Source organism: Teleopsis dalmanni, chromosome 2, assembly GCF_002237135.1.
Source record: "Teleopsis dalmanni isolate 2A chromosome 2, ASM223713v2, whole genome shotgun sequence".
NCBI classification, from domain to species: domain Eukaryota; kingdom Metazoa; phylum Arthropoda; class Insecta; order Diptera; family Diopsidae; genus Teleopsis; species Teleopsis dalmanni.
Window position 1 is genome coordinate 102,868,656 of NC_051847.1, and position 16,560 is coordinate 102,885,215.

Here is a 16,560-nt window from a genome sequence, read left to right on the forward strand (position 1 = left end):
TCGAGTATTGCCAAGTACTCTTCATCAGTGGTCTTTGGAAATAGTTTATAGTCCGTATATAAATTGTTCAGACTGCAAGTGCCAGGCTTAGAACTCGTGCCTGTCAAAAATATGCATAACAGATGTCTCTACAAAAAGAATAGCTTTGAAGCAAAAATAGGTAAGCTCAAAGATTAACTTGAAAGTCGTTGAACTTGTGTTTCCAAATAAAGCTGTAGTTTATAAGCTCGTTCTAATTTAAAGCACGGCAAGTGCTTTGGTTGGTGTCACTAATTAAATAAAAATAAGAGACAAAAGCAGGAATTTGAGCATTGAAAGTTTGTGCAGCCTTGGCTATTTGTGGATAAACACGATTAGTTATTGCTTCTAATTTGACAGGCATATGTTCTAAGCCTGGCACTTGCAGTCCAAACAAATTATATACGGACTATAAACTAATTAAATAAAAATTCGATTATTTCCAAAGACCACTGATGAAGAGTACTGGGCAATACTCGAAACAGCGTTGTATGGTCAGCCAAATTTCAATAAATTAAAAATAAAAAATTTTTGTCTTTGTCCTTTCTTTGCTATTCGAATCCGTCTATAATTTTTTTCTTTTTTCTTATTTTCAATATAATTTTATTTTTAATTTTGTTTGAATTTTTCTTTACATATGATTTTTGACATATGATTACAATAATGGTTGGAATTTCCAATCAATGTCCAAAATAGTTCTATTCCAAAATAGTTCGCATTTTGTGTTGGTAACACTTTTCTCTTTACTGATCGAAGTCTGTGGCTAATATATAACTACAGGCCTAGATAGAGAAAATAGTGTTGTATAGACCAACAACTTGCTTCTTTTTCCCATACTTGCGAGCCACCGAAAACGCTTAATGATTTATACTCTGCTCATATAATACTCATAAACGCCGACATTCGACACGAAAATGATGCAAATGTTTTATGAATCATTTATGAGTATTACGTCACATTCGTGAAAAATTTGTTTATTGTGCCTATATTCGTTTAATACGGAAACCTGTGTAACAAATATGTAAACATTTAAAAACTTATATGATTTTAAGACTTTATTGTATAAGAGAAACTAATTATGAGTTGCAATTTTATTTTTTAATCTAATTATTACTAAAATTAATCAAAGAAAAGCATAATTATGTATTAAATGGTATAAGCATTCCAGGAATTATTTTCCTCAAAATTGCTTAACAATAATATTAGGTCTTTCTTTTGCAAGCATGTCGCAAAAGAACAAATAAAATAAGCACTATTTTCAATAGCAACTCTGGACAAATGGAGATTTTGTTCGGTTTATGTCTGCAAAACACGTAATAAAATTTAATGTTAAAATCTCGATAATGGATAATAATTCTTTGCAATTATCGATGAAAATATTTTGGAAGTTTCGTATGTACTTTCAAACATCGTTCACAATAGACGAATTTTTAGAGTTGGTAACCATGTGATTTCTGCTGCTTATTAAAAAGTAAAAATTTAATTGAAATTATTTTTTGTTCTAACTTACAACTATTTATTTTTCTGCACCTGATTTTTTTTAAAAAAAAAGTAGTATATTAACCTGAAATAAAAGTAAATATAATTTCCACCTGTAACAACCCCTATTTTAATGCACAAGAAATATTCAAGAACACAAAAAAAACACATGCATTTAGAATGCTAACAACAACAACACACACCAAAAGCATAAAACTAGACGCAGAAATTTTTTGCTTAGCAAACAACAGCGCTCACACTAAATTTCATACAGAACTCACACGAGTCATCAAGTTATTCTTACTCACCTGAGTATATGCTATGATTCATGAATCATACGTATTATTGTGAAGCTGATTTGTAAGCACCGGCATTCGTTAACAACATGCTTATGAATTATTTCTGTGGCAAATGTGAATGTGTATAAATAGTATGGAAGAAAAACATTTATACGCATTTAGATTTGGTTTTTTATGAGTACACTCTGAGTGTTAAAGTTATGACTCGTTGCAGTTCACTGGTGCGGATCAATAGAATTTGGAAGTAAAATAATTTGTGATAATTATTGACGACAAATAACGCTATTGCCATGTCTACTTTATAAAACAAAAAACCGATGTATTAACCAACGACTATGGGAATAAAGGACATGGGAATAGTTAGCAATTGCTTTGGCATCGAGTTCCATCAAAATTTAAGCATGCATTATATTTTTCTTTTACAAGAGAAGTATGCAAAAAGCATCATTGAATGGTTTTATATGAGAGACTCTAAATCACTGAAGATCTTCATAGCACTAAACACGAATTTAACAAAACCACCAAAAATCGATGAAAATGTTATGAAAATATATCCTCATCAAAGTTTGATAGAAGCATTAAGGTATGAATCTGTTACAATTCGACCAGAGATTGCATTTGTTGTAATCTTTCTTAGTTTAATTCCTATTATAACGTGGAGCAGTAATACGAATCCTGAGATAAGTTACAGGTTCTAGCAACCATGGTCTATTGTGGTTGACGATGATTATTGCGTACAGTAAGTAACGCATAGTAGCACTTTTAAGCACTGAATCAGAATATATGGCCATATCTGAGACCACAAAAGAATTGAAATCTTTAATTTCAATTGTTCACAGACAAAGCTTATTGACATCCGTTATCATTGTATTTGCAGCAAGATTAACGACGGCACTGCTGAAATCAAATATATACCAACAGAAGAACAAAGGACTTACTACAGAAAATCATGTTATTTGCTTACGGAAATTGGGAATGAAATATTAAAATCATGTTTTATATATAATAAAAGTACTCTCACTTAGGTGTTGTTATGTAAAATACTTTTCGTATTAATATTAACTGGCAACTCTGACCGTAAGTTAAGTTGTGGCGGCTATATGACATCCCTGACATATCGAACATCCAAATGTAGAATGCGAACGTTGTTATAAGAAGTAAAAAATGTGGTAATAGAAAAAAGGCAAAAAGCGACGTATCATCATTAGTATTAACAGACATTATAAATTTGTGTAGATTAGTGTTTCTGAATAATAAAAATTTAGAGTTTAAGAATCAAATCACGAGCGGTTTAATGAACACACATTTTCCACATAATTGGTGACCCCGCCTAAACACGTATAATGAACAACAAGGCAACCGAACAGCCGCAACAAACAAAACACACAGCTAGTGCGGACACACTAGGTAACATGACGATAACAGCGTCTTAAAAACTGGCGAGAGTTTCAGTGATGATTCCACCCTTCTGGCAGGTCCGCGCAAATTGAATCACAATTTATGAATGCTGCAATAACATGCGAAATTACTAAATTCCACAAAATTGTGTCAGCGTTGGACAGCAACATTTTGTCAAAAGTTAGCGATATTATTCTGAACCCACCAGCCGTAGATGGCTACACAGTTCTTAAAGCCTGACTTATCGCAGCAAAAAATACTGAAGAAATTATTGCAAGACATCGAGCTAGGGGACAGACGGCCATCACAATTGCTCCGTGAAATGTGTAGTTTGACCGGTAAACAAATTGGCGACGCAATGTTGAGTAATTAGACAAGATTGCACTTCTAACTGACAAAGTGGCAGAAGCAAATCATTTGTTCAATAAATGATATTCATACAAGCAGGCCAGATAAACGCGACACAACCGAAGTTGACCTCAGGCAACAGATAAGCGCGCTTAGTAAGAGAGTTGCTGCATTGCGAAGGTAGTGAAGTCGATCTCGTAACAACGATAATAACGGCATTTGTTAGTTCCACCACAAATTTGGTAAGAAAGCCAAGAAGTGTCGCGAGCCGTGCAACTATAATTTAAACTGATGCTTTTGTCAGAGGTTGCGGCATCTGACAAATTTCGTAAAAAGAATTGCCGCCTTATTTAAAAAGACAATCGAACCAAAATAAAATTGTTAGTAGACACAGGTGCCGACGTCAGTGTTCTACCTCCAACCTCCAATAGTCAACAAAAGTATCCAGACAAAGATATATATTTGTATGCGGTAAATAAATCACCTATACAAACATATGGGGACAAAACTATTACATTGGATATAGGCTTAAGAAGAGCATTTACATGGACGTTTATTGTAGCCAACGTATCGAAACTTATAGTAGGCGCAGACTTTCTTTCACATTTTGATATTTCTGTTAATTTACACAGGCGAAAGTCCGCTACATATGGTTAAGAAGAAGAATGGCGAGTGGCTTCCGTGTGGTGCTTATCGTAAGCTAAATAGTGTCACAGAGCCAGACCGATATCCTATACCGCATATACATGACTTCACTCACACCCTCAGCGGATGCGAGATATTCTCTATAATTGATTTACGCAGAGCGTAACATCAAATTCCAATTGAAAACTCTAATATACCAAAGACTGCCATAACGATTCCATTTGGCATGTTCGAATTTATGTTCATGACTTTTGGTCTTAGAAATGCGAGTCAAACTTTTCAGCGCTTCATGGATCAGATTTTGAGAGATATGACATGGGCATATCTGAATGACATGTTGATACCTTCAAGAAACGCTGACGAATATCGTTCGCACTTAAGAAAAGTTTTCGCCAAACTACAAGAGAACGGCATAATCATACAGCCATCGAAATAAGTTTTCGGAAAACCGGAAGTAGAATATCTGGGTTTTACGGTTAGCAAAGACGGTGTTAAATTGCCAGATAGAAAATGCGACCCCAAACGCTTCTTGCGTATGGTGAATTTCTTCCGAACATTCCTGCCTCATGCCGCCGAGCAACAGGCTGTACTTTCAAAAATATTAAATGTCAGTAAAAAAAAGACACGACAAAAATTGCCTGGTCAAATGAGTCGCGAAAGGCTTTCGAAAAATGCAAGGAACAACTAGCTGAAGCAGCACTGTTGGCTTTCCCGAAATCTGAAGCACCACTGGCAGTAGCGGTTGATGCATCAAACATAGCAACAAGTGCAGTTCAGCAGCAGTTAACAAACAACAACTGGCAGCTACTGGGATTCTATTCCGAACGATTAAAAGGCGCCCAAGCAAAGTATAGCACCTATGTCAGGAAGTTACTAAGTGCTTACAGAGCCGTTATATAAGCATATGTTAGAAGGACGTCAGTTCTCGATTCTGACCGACTACAAACCCCTATTATATGTGTTCGAACAAAGCTTAGAAAAGGCGTCTCCCAGACAAGCTCGTCAGCTCATCTATATCGGACAATTTACGTCGGACCTACATATTTGCCGGGAAATCTAAATCTTGTCGCAGATGCTATGTCACGAATCGACGCTATTCATGCAAGCAACACAATTGCTTATGCTGAACTAGCTCTACAGCAGAACGAAGACAAGGAGCATAAATCATTTCTTAGACCAGATTTCGTGTCACAGCTAAAGTCATTCAATATTCCTGAGCGATACATGCATTTGTGACTAAAAGCTTACGTAAAATTTTCTTCGACCAGCTACATAACATCAATTATCCCGGAATTGAAGCTACTAAGAAGCTGAGGGCTGAAAGATTCGGTTGGGTTGACATTAAGAAAGACTGTAATACCTGGGCTAAAGCGTGCATTCCATGCCAAAGTTCGGAAACGTATCGAAATAATCAAGCACCAATCGCAGAGTTTGTGAGCAGCAAGATTCGAGCATATCAACATCGATTTTGTCTGACCTCTACCCATGTGCAAAGGTTTTCGTTACTGCTTGACGATGACAGATCGATACACACCATGGACGGAAGTTTGTCCTCTTCAAGACATAACCGCACAAACAGTAGCTCATGCATTTTACAGCAATTGGGTAGCAAGATTTGGTATACCGTTACGAGTCATTACAGACTAAGGTCGTCAATTCGAATCATCGTTGTTTAACGAATTGACAAAAAATCTTAGGCATTCGACACTTGCGGACTACAGCGTACTATCCGGCATCCAACGGCATCATAGAAATATTTCATCGCTCACTTAAAGGCGCCATAAAATGCTATCAAACTTATAATTAGGTCGATGCATTACCGCTAATTTTATAAGGTTTTCGAAATGATATTAAAGAAGACATTGGCGTATCTCCAGCTCAGTTAAGCTTCGGCTGCAGTTTACGACTACCAGGTGAATTCCTCGTTACTAAACAAGGTGATAAAACACTGCAAAGCAATGATGTTACCGAATTTTTGAAGCGAATGAAGGATCTGCAACCAACAAGTACGTCCAATTGTAACGACACGGATTCGTCGTTTTAATTCTGTTGAGGTATTACTCAGTCGCGGTCCGGGTCGTTGCAATAAATTTGTTTTATTGACTAGTTCGAAGCTGGTAAACCCAGGAGTGGAAAGTAAAAGACCGTTTGTTTTTATTATTTTAAAATTTATTTAAAGTTTTCTTAAATAACTTATTCTAGTCTTGATTCTACTCAATAATTTATTTTAAGCTTGACTCTGCTCAATAAGTTTTACCCAAAGACGTCAGAACATCAAAGGGTTTTTTTCAAATCTACGCAATTAGTTTTTAGCCAAAGACGTCAAAACATCAAAGGCGTTATAAAAACTATTCAATAAGCTTTATCCAAAGACGTCAGAACATCAAAGGGTTTTTTTCCAAATCTACGCAATTAGTTTCTAGCCAAAGACGTCAAAACATCAAAGGCGTTATAAAATCTACTTAATACGTTCTACGAATTTATTTAGCCTTAGCGTCGAAACACTATATGCTTCTAAAAGGGACTTAGCGCTGGAGTAGTGGTCTACTCACTTCGGTGTGCCGGTGCTAAGTGATTTTTCATATAAAAATCTCCGCTATTTATATAAAACACTTTGCTTTGCTTAATTGCACGCACAACCGCACAAGTATAATTTCGTGCGTGTGGGTGTTCGCTGTGTTTTGTCGTGCGTATGGATGTTCGCTGTGTTGATCGTGCGTGTGGATGTTCGCGGTGTTGATCGTGCGTGTGGATGTTCGTGGTGTTGATCGTGCGTGTGGATGTTCGCGGTGTTGATCGTGCGTGTGGATGTTCGCGGTGTTTGTTGTGCGTATGGATGTTCGCTGTGTTTATCGTATTTAAATATATAAATCGAGTTTTATGCAGACGATTTTTAGTAAAAAATATTAAGTTTATGTAGGGCGATGATGCGTCCAAAGGGCGATTTGTACCAAATTCCGTCCTTACACAATCATGCAAAACAGAAGACATTCTTTGAAAAACATTTGTTCACATCACCTTTTGTGTTTATTAAGAACTGAATAGTTCGCAAACCATTGCAACCGCCATACGAAGGTCCGTATCCAGTGCTTGAGAGAAGCGAAAAATTTTTAAAGATCGATGTAGATGGCCAAAAGAGCAACATCAGCGTTGACCGGTTGAAAGCAGCTTTCATATTTAACGATTCGCAGGGCACCGTGACTGACAACGTTGATCGAGTAAACGATAAACCGAACAACAATCCTGCCGACAACAAGGACATGGACAATGGCAAGACCAAAAGGTTGACGAAAGACTATATATCCAGGTATGGTCGAAGAGTACATTTCTCACTCAACCGTAAGGGGGATTGATGTGGCGGCCATATAACATCCCTGATATGTCGAACAACCAAATGTAGAATACGAACGTTGTTATGAAAAGTAAAAATGTGGTAATAGAAAAAAGGCAAAAAGCGACGCATCATCATTAGTGCCAACAGACATTATAAATTTGTGTAGATTAGTGTTTCTGAATAATAAAACTTTAGAGTTTAAGAATCAAATCACCAGCATTTTAATGGACACACATTCTCCGCAATGTCATTTTATCAAAAAGAACTGTCATTTCTGTTGCCTTCATTCACTGTGGGTGTTAACTTATAAAAATAATTTATTTCAATTATCGGACACTGCATTTTTATTTATCATTTTTTTTTCAAATAATATAATTTTATTGTTTCTGCATAAATAATTTTTTACTAAATTCAACTTATGTTATGAAGGAAATAGTAGCAGTTAGCTGCATAAACAAACTCAGTAGCAAAAAAATTAATTAAATTTTAATTAAATAATTTTAATATTATAGCTTATATATGACATTAGGTATTTTGGCTCATATTCTAATGCCAACCTTACTTTTTAAAAAACCCCTCACAAAAAAATTTAAAGGATTTATATCACGTGAACGCAGTAGTCATTGTCTTGATAAAATTAAGCACGGAACGTTGTTTTTCAGCTATTCTTGGTTGACGCGTGCTTTGTGCCATGGTACTGAGTCCTGTTGGAATGTCGAACGCCAGCAACCGAAATGCTGATCTTCCCAGGGCTTGCTCCCTCTAAAATAATTTTCCGGTAGATGTGGCTGTTTATTTTTACTCCGCAGCCGATGAACACGAGCGCCATCGGTGGCGCATCCTTTCTGGTAGCCATTCGTATGTTTAAATTTTCAGCTGATCTCTTTGCCAAGCACACTCGATCATCTTCCTTGTTTTTGTTAAGCTCAATTACGAATAGTGACTCTTCAGAAAAAACCAAATTTGGAGAACATGCACTTTATTGAACTCATTTTTTAAAATGCATTTGTGGCGAACTCGCCACACATACTGTAGCGCCCTCTGTGTGTGAATGCACACGCACTCGCGCCATCTGTGGGCAAAAGGACCATTTCCAAGCAGCAGCTAACTTCAGTGGCTGGCGACTGGCTTCCTTCTTCTTCCCTTTTTTTGCACGTGTTGATAACACAACGTTTTTATCGTCTTATAAATATTTATTTGTATTTAAAATAAAGTGTGTGGCAAAAAGCCACACATTTTTTCCTGCGATACGTTCAGCTCCTCTGCCATTTGATTAATGAATCATTTGTGGTGTTGTTACTGTTTTCTTTTTGGTGCACTTCCTGGGGATCGGGCAACTCTACTAGTATAACGATATCGAGCTATGGTATGACAAATGGTTTATGCACATTTAGCTGTGGGAGAACTCGAATGATTGCCACTTGTTTTTTCAGCCAAATATAAACCAATCACACACAACTCTATCACATACAACTTACAACAACAATACTTAATACAACAATAATACAACAATACTTATACAACTGTAATAATTGATTTTTGTTTTAATTTTTGAGTCATTACTTCGAAATTGTTTAAATGCGGTTATATTTGTTTTTTAAAATATATTAACTTTTATTTCGAAAGTTTTTTTTTTTTTTTCGAAATAATAGTTAATATATTTTAAAAAACAAAAATAACCGCATATAATAATTGAATTGTAATAATATATATAATAGTAATATATATAATATTATAATATAATTAAAATTTGAAGTTTTCTAAAGGACTCGTTTCATTTATAAAAGATATTATGGTTTTGAATATATAAAAAAACACTTACATTTTTATGAAATTTATATTTTTTATTTATATTAAATCTTATTATTAAAAGCTATATTGAGAAACAATTACAAATATCTTGGCAACACTTTTACCTCGCGGCATACTATTTGTGAACACTGTCATACTAAGTTCTAGTTCAATTTCTTGTGGACCTTCTAGAAACCGTTTAAGCACTAGTTGAACCTCATGTCTTCCTTTAGTGATTCTAAAACGAAAACAAGAAATAAGTCAATCAGTTTTTGTGTACTTCATTGTTTAAAGAATATTTTTCTTTATTTCTAAAATGAGTCACAAGATAATTTAAATTTTATAAATACAAATGCTAGATTGATTAATCATTATGAGTATTGAAAGTTACAGTACATAATTCATGCTGTAATATAGATTCTACTAAGTGTGAACTTTAAGCATTATTAATCTATATTGCATTAAAATAGAGTAATATTATTTCAAGTTTCAATGAGTGAATAAACAACGGAAGGTGTCTGATTGCATTTAACTAAGTAAATGCCAGCGCGATACTTGTTACTATTTCCTCCAAGTCACTATTAACGCACAGCCTCATCTGTGCGTAGTAAACTAATGTGTGCATCGGTTTGGAATCCACCATTTAAAAATACCTTTCAATGACAACGATGAGTCACCTTCGGATAATGTAACCGTTTACATACAAATGTTACAAGGAACATGATTTGAAAATTTATACGTGAAGTGTTTGAGTTCTTCACAGAGAAAGTGCATTTATACAGCTGGTTAATGAACTCAAGAAATATAAGGCTGACATTACCACCCTCTGGGAAATGCAATGGACGGGAGAAGGATGCTCTAAACGAGAACATTGCGACATCTACTACAGCTGTCATGCAACAAAGCATGAATTCAGAGTTGGATTTGCGGTAAGGCGAAGGTTGAAAAATTTAAAATTTAATTTACATCACTCTAATTTATGCACATGCCCTGACGGAAGATAAAGATGACGAAACCAAGGAAACTTCCCATGAACAACTTAAACAAGGATATGAACGCTGTCCCCATCATGAGATCAAAATTGTTATAGGAGACTTCAATAACAAAGCTAAGTAAAGAAGACATCTTTGTTGATACTGTCGGAAAGTTTAGCCTTCATACAAAAACCGCAGCTACAAAACATGGTGGTTAGTAGAATCAGATTCCATCAACTCAACATACGTTGCGACGGGCGCTGCTAAAGAACGATATCGACAAAAGAAAAGGGAAGGAAAACATCTTTTCAGGCGAAAGAAGAAAAAGCCGAAAGACGTGAGCACGAAGAACTTGCAAACGAAGAGCTCGAAAAACTGGACGAAACAGTTATTGGTGCATGCCGACAAATGGTACACCCATTTATGGTCGGTAGTGGTCCAATTAAGCCGACTTGGATTACTGCGAACCGTTGATCTGACAGTATAAAGCTGCAAATTGCTATTTCGTTGTGCCTGATGATCTTTGCACGTTAGCATAGAATGCTAGTTCGTACCATTTGGGCAATGTCTTGCTTCATATTTGTTTATACTTATCACCTACTAATTAGCTTGATGGTGACCTTTCTGATTGGATGCGCGTGGCAATGTTCGGCATCGAAAATGTGCTGTCGAAATGATTTGGTGTGAATGGGCGCGCTTTCTTCGTTGACATGCCATTGGCAATTTATGTTGTTAAGCCTGGCATAGACACGGCTTTGAATTGCCATACAGTATCATTGTTTGTTAAGAAATTGTTGGTCTCGATATCTGATTTTTAGTTTTCAACCATAAACTCGAAATTGATTTCTCCTGATAGCTTCGATGCGAGATAGTAACTATGACACTATGTTACCTTTTTCTGAGATATGACGAATGTCCGGTATAAATTAGCCAACAAAGACAAGATGACGAAGTTGACATGGAGATGCTTTGTCTGATTTTTGAAGTAACGCAATTGTGATTGGCTTATGATTGGTTAAAACAATACATCGTTTTCCTTCTAAAACATGCTTCAAATGTTTTTCCGACTGATATGGAACTAGAAGTTTGCGATTGTCTGTCATATCTACCATTCGCTTGGAATAATTCCTACATCACCGCTGTGTTGAAGAGAAATAGTCAATGATCTTTTAGGTCGGAGGATTGACAACGTCTTTGCTGACGCGATGACCTAGGAACGTCACTTAATCATTTCTAAAACACATTTACTCATATTGCTTTTAATCCGTGTTGCTGTACGCTTTGGAACACCGTAGCGACGTGCTGATAGTGTTTTTCACTGTTAGACGCGGTTTAAAGATCGTCGATATAGCAGATAACAAACTCTAAAACCGAAGGAACCTGATCCATATAACGTGAGAACATCTATTTCGCATTGCATAATCCGAATGTCATCACGTTCAATTGGTAAGACCGAATAAGGTTATAATTGCGGTTTCTCGTTTGGCTCTCAATTATTAATTTGTTAGCAACGTCGATCAGTAAGTTAAAACCTTTCAGGAAGTCGGCGCCTTCCTAACCCGTTTCCTGTGAATAATGTACTTCTACTGGGCTCAGGCTTAGGATCAGGAATTGTTGATATTGGTAACACGGGTGATCTGCACCCGTGTCCACTAGATATTTGAGTTGTGTCTTTTTGTCTACTATAAACAGATGGCTTGACTCCACCGTCTCTCACGAAACCGTATCTAGTCTTTCGATGCGTTAAAATTGCCAGGTTTCGCGCATTTGATGGTGTTAGTACAAAACCTAATATTATGAAAACAGAAGAGCTGTTCACTAATGTGATTAATGGAACGGGTGCGAATGTGTTGGGCTGAATTGCGATCTGAAGCTGGACTGTAACGATTTGGTATAGTGACATTAAAGTCGGTTAAAGAAGATAATAATTCCTTATCAATTGTTTTAACTTTTACCGTCAAACTTGTTATTTATTTATGTAGCAACGATTTATAGGAACCTGCAGTTCCTGCACTTCTTCACCTTCCTTTATATTCGAAACTCATGCTGCAGCAGGCATCTTCCACATAATTTAATATCGCGTACTACACCGCATTTGTACTAAGTGTTTTTACACTTTATCAATGCGTGTGGCATTATTTGTTACATTTACTAACTGCTACAAAAGTTTTCTTCGATGCCATTGCCTATTTTAGACGCGTCTAAGACAATAATGAAACGACGAAAATGGTTGTTAAGCTTCCAGAATTGTGTTAAAGTGTTATAACTGTAGAGCAAACTTTACTTCCGTATGCAGCTCGAAATTTTGTAATTAAATTGTTAATATGTTTTGGCCTTTCAAACACCATTTAAGTGTTGCCAATATTTCTGGCACTAATGCAGGTACCAAGGAGAAGGGAGTGAACATACAAGATAAAGTGTGTGATTGTATTATACTTGATAAATGCCATAACGATCCTGGACACTGTTTTTTTCAAGTGACTATCGACACACACCCTCCACGTAGCCCCCTCTACATAGCTACAATCATTCGTGCGTAGTAAATTAATGTGTGCAGCGATTACCTCGTCATTGATATATAAGGTTATGCACCGGGCTTGGACCATACCATGGAAAACCACAACTCCAATGAATTGCACGTGGTACTACCAACTAGCGACAGCAAGTCAATGATCGGGCTAACTGACGGAAGCTACTCAACGTGGTAAAGGACGACTCACGCCTCACGTTATACATTGCTTACATATTCTTAACATGCTGTAAGCATTGATTACACCTCTGTGCTACCTCTTAGCTCATTCCATTATGTACTATGCTTTCACTTCAATCATGTCCCACTTCTTAACTCATCACTGTATGCGTATGATAATATAATGCAATAAATCGCATTCTTGCCTTTCGTTATTCGTCCTAATTATTTAAATATCATCCTCGTACTATTTTTCGATATTATTGAACAACACGTTCGGAAAGGGTGGCATATTAACGTTAAAAAACTTTAGCATTCATCAGTTGGGGATATTGCAGAATATATGTGCTTGGCGGGACTGCTTACAATAGAGCTCTCATATAGTAAATGTGTAGACGAAAAAAAGTCACCACCTGAAGAAAGCATAAATGTGTTATCGAACAATTTTTGTAGAAAGAAACATATCCCGTTCGATGCGGAGAGTGAACTCTTTTTGGCAACAGTAAAGCAATCTAACCAAATTTCATATATGACATATATATACTTTAAGCTACAAATAAATATTACATGGTTTTGCCATATCATATTTTTGTGAAGTATGAATATTTGAAATATCTATAAAAAAAAATAATTACAATTTAAAAAACTAAAAAAATCAGATGAGAATATTAAAAATAAAAATTTCAAAAATTTACATTTTTTTAAGTACTAACGACAATAGCGTAACACACCTGCTTTCAACAAGATTTCGAGAATAACTGATTAAAATTTTTAATTTCATTTACATAGAAAACCAAACTCAATTAATTTTTTCTTTTTTTCGCTTAAGTTCGTCGCTTTTGTTAATTTCGTTCCTATCAAATACACAATTGTGATTGGTTGTGCATTTCGCTTTGACTTAAGTTATTATGGTACGCACACTCTAACTGATCCTTAAGTTCGCTTAAGTTCGTACGGTACGTGCCGACTGATTAATCCTTAAAACGTCCTTTTACAGCAGAGTTTCCACTTACTGGTTGCCTCCTGTTGGTAGTACAAAAAATAAACTCTAAAAGAAATTTGCTTGGCATAAACACAACGTGAAAAATAAAACTAATAAAAAAGCAACACCATAAGTTGCTTATTACTGCATACAACTGTAAACCAGACTTTCACAAAGCTGTGATATTACAACTCAAGACTCTTGAAAATTAGAAAGATTTCATCGTAATACCCTACTACTTACGTCACTAATATCACAAGGCTTAACTATAAACAGTTATTTACAATAGTGTCCATGTTAACAAAAATATGATTATAATATTTATATTATACTTATCATAAGGTACATATTCGCTATATTGATTTTATTTATTTGTAATTAGAATATAATTTGATTGAATTAGTTGCTTTGTTTTTAAAATGCTATAATTAATTAATTGAAGATGACTAGAGATGACAGTCATAATGCAGTATTTAATTAATTTGAATTAAATGTATAAAAAAAAATTTAAACTAGTATGTATTGTTTTTTAAAATTTAAATAGAACAAAATATGTGGAAATAATAATGTGAAGGCTTTATAAGCTATTTTTCTTCGCTGGTAAATAACATACATATTCAAAGCATATGATTATATAAAAATATGTCTAAGTACTTACTCAAAATGATTATCAGTGACTTTCTCAATATTTGCGGCTGCTTGTATTTTGACAATTTTTAAGTCAAAATCTATGTTGTCGTACCATAATGGTCCTCTTAAACTAAATATGGGACGACCTTCAGGTGGTATCATTAATTTCGACACAAGTGTTAGGAAATTATATGTATACGCAGAAGGTTTTGTATAACAATCATCACCCTCGCATATATGACTAGTTTGTCGGCAACGGCTATAAAATTTATATTATTGTTATTGGTATTGTGAATAAAATAAACAAAAAAAAGAACAAATGACTTACTTTTTCTGATCTGGATCATTAATATAACCATAAGGACAATGAATAGTGGTGCATTTATAACTACCCCGTATATTTGTACAAATATCATTTCTTCCCGTACAAAATTCTCCGGTAGCGCATTCGTCTATATCTCGGCAAGTGTTCCTATCAATTGCAAGTACGTAACCGCGGGGACATGTGCATTCATATGAACCTGGGACATTGTTACAAAAACCCATGCAAGGCTTATAAACTTTGTGAATTTCACATTCGTCAACATCGTTACATGTCCGATTATCGGAACTAAGTTCGTAACCCGAATTACAAGAGCAGCGGTAGCCACCCCAAAAATTTACACATTTTTGTTGACAAAGACCTGATATTTCCTGGCATTCATCCACATCAAGGCAAATACGGTCATTATCTCTGCTCTTTTGAAATCCAGTTTTGCATTCACAATAATAGGATCCAATCGTATTTATACACTGTGCGTTTGTCGGGCAAGTAGAGGGTTCCCGATCACATTCATTGATATCAATACAACGACTTACACCATTTACAACACTTTTATGATGTCCTCCAGGACATGAGCAAATAAAGCCTCCAATGCGATTGGTGCATATTTCATTTTCCTCGCAGTTATGGGATCGAGTTTCACATTCATCGATGTCTAACCTCATTTCAAAGATAACTTGTTTTAAACATATTTATTTGTTAATACAAACATTCATTACCAATGCATGTGATACCGTTTGGAGCTGGCATGTACCCCGCTAAGCATTTTGAAAGATTTTGACAACGGTAGGAACCATTCGTATTAATGCAATGTTGATGTGAACCGCATGGACTTTCAACGAGACACTCGTTTATATCTTTTAAAAAAAATATTAATATTTGTATTAAAAATGCAGCAAATATAATATTTATGCTTATAGATCTATCAGTTAATAATAGAAAAAAATATGTTGTATTTAAAAAAAGGGTGGCAACATTAAACATAAAAACCAAACATGCGACTTCTTGCGGCAAAAACAAAATGCAACAACAAAATTCCGTGTGCATTGTATTGCATTACTTACTTATTACTACTTGCATCTTCACTGCGCATCGATTGGTATAGAAAAGTTATGGTATATAATTCTTAATTTCACAAAAAAATTTAGTGAAGGTAAAAGATTTATATAATGAAATAAATAAATCAAAGCTATAAATAACGTTTTCATTGTATGTGCATTAATTCTGGAGCAGGTGTTGGATATTCCAACAGGAGTCAGCACATCGCACGGTGTATGCGTTAACCAAGAATAGCTGAAAAACAACGTTCCGTGCTTTGTTTCAATAACACACTGGCCATTGTGTTCACCTGATAGTAACCCTTTAGATATCTCGGTGTGGGGTATTTTAAAAAGTAAGATTGGTACGAAAAAATACCAAAATGTCGATCATCTAAAGCAAGCGCTAAGCCGAGAATAGGCCAAAATACCTCAAAGTCACTTGGATGCAGCGTACGATAGCTTTATTGGCCATTTGAATGCCATAATTCATGCTAGAAATGGCCATATTGAACCAAAATAAAGATTGAAATTTATTTTCACATATTTTTATTTATCTTTCATTTAATTTAACAAAAATAAACAAAATAAAGAGTTTTATTTTGTTGCAATTT

The 16,560-nt window shown here is 35.2% G+C and overlaps 1 protein-coding gene across 1 annotated transcript; it reads right to left on the minus strand.

The window, feature by feature from the left end:
- Positions 1-9,386: 9,386 nt before the first annotated feature.
- Positions 9,387-15,989, minus strand: LOC119675238 (fibulin-1-like). Its single transcript, XM_038086427.1, has 5 exons — positions 15,974-15,989; positions 15,629-15,766; positions 14,916-15,564; positions 14,616-14,846; positions 9,387-9,550 (listed from the first exon to the last, which is right to left on the minus strand). The coding sequence occupies exons 1-5, from the start codon at positions 15,987-15,989 to the stop codon at positions 9,388-9,390; spliced, it is 1,197 nt and encodes a 398-aa protein (XP_037942355.1). The 3' UTR covers position 9,387.
- Positions 15,990-16,560: the final 571 nt, after the last annotated feature.

Bases quoted from the DNA above. Each gene is read 5' to 3' on its own strand.
- LOC119675238 (XM_038086427.1), bottom strand. The intron at 15,565-15,628 runs GTAATGAATGTT...AAATGAGGTTAG, and splicing joins AAACGGTATCACATGCATTG to ACATCGATGAATGTGAAACT. The intron at 9,551-14,615 runs GTAAGTACTTAG...TTTTCGTTTTAG, and splicing joins GTCACTGATAATCATTTTGA to AATCACTAAAGGAAGACATG.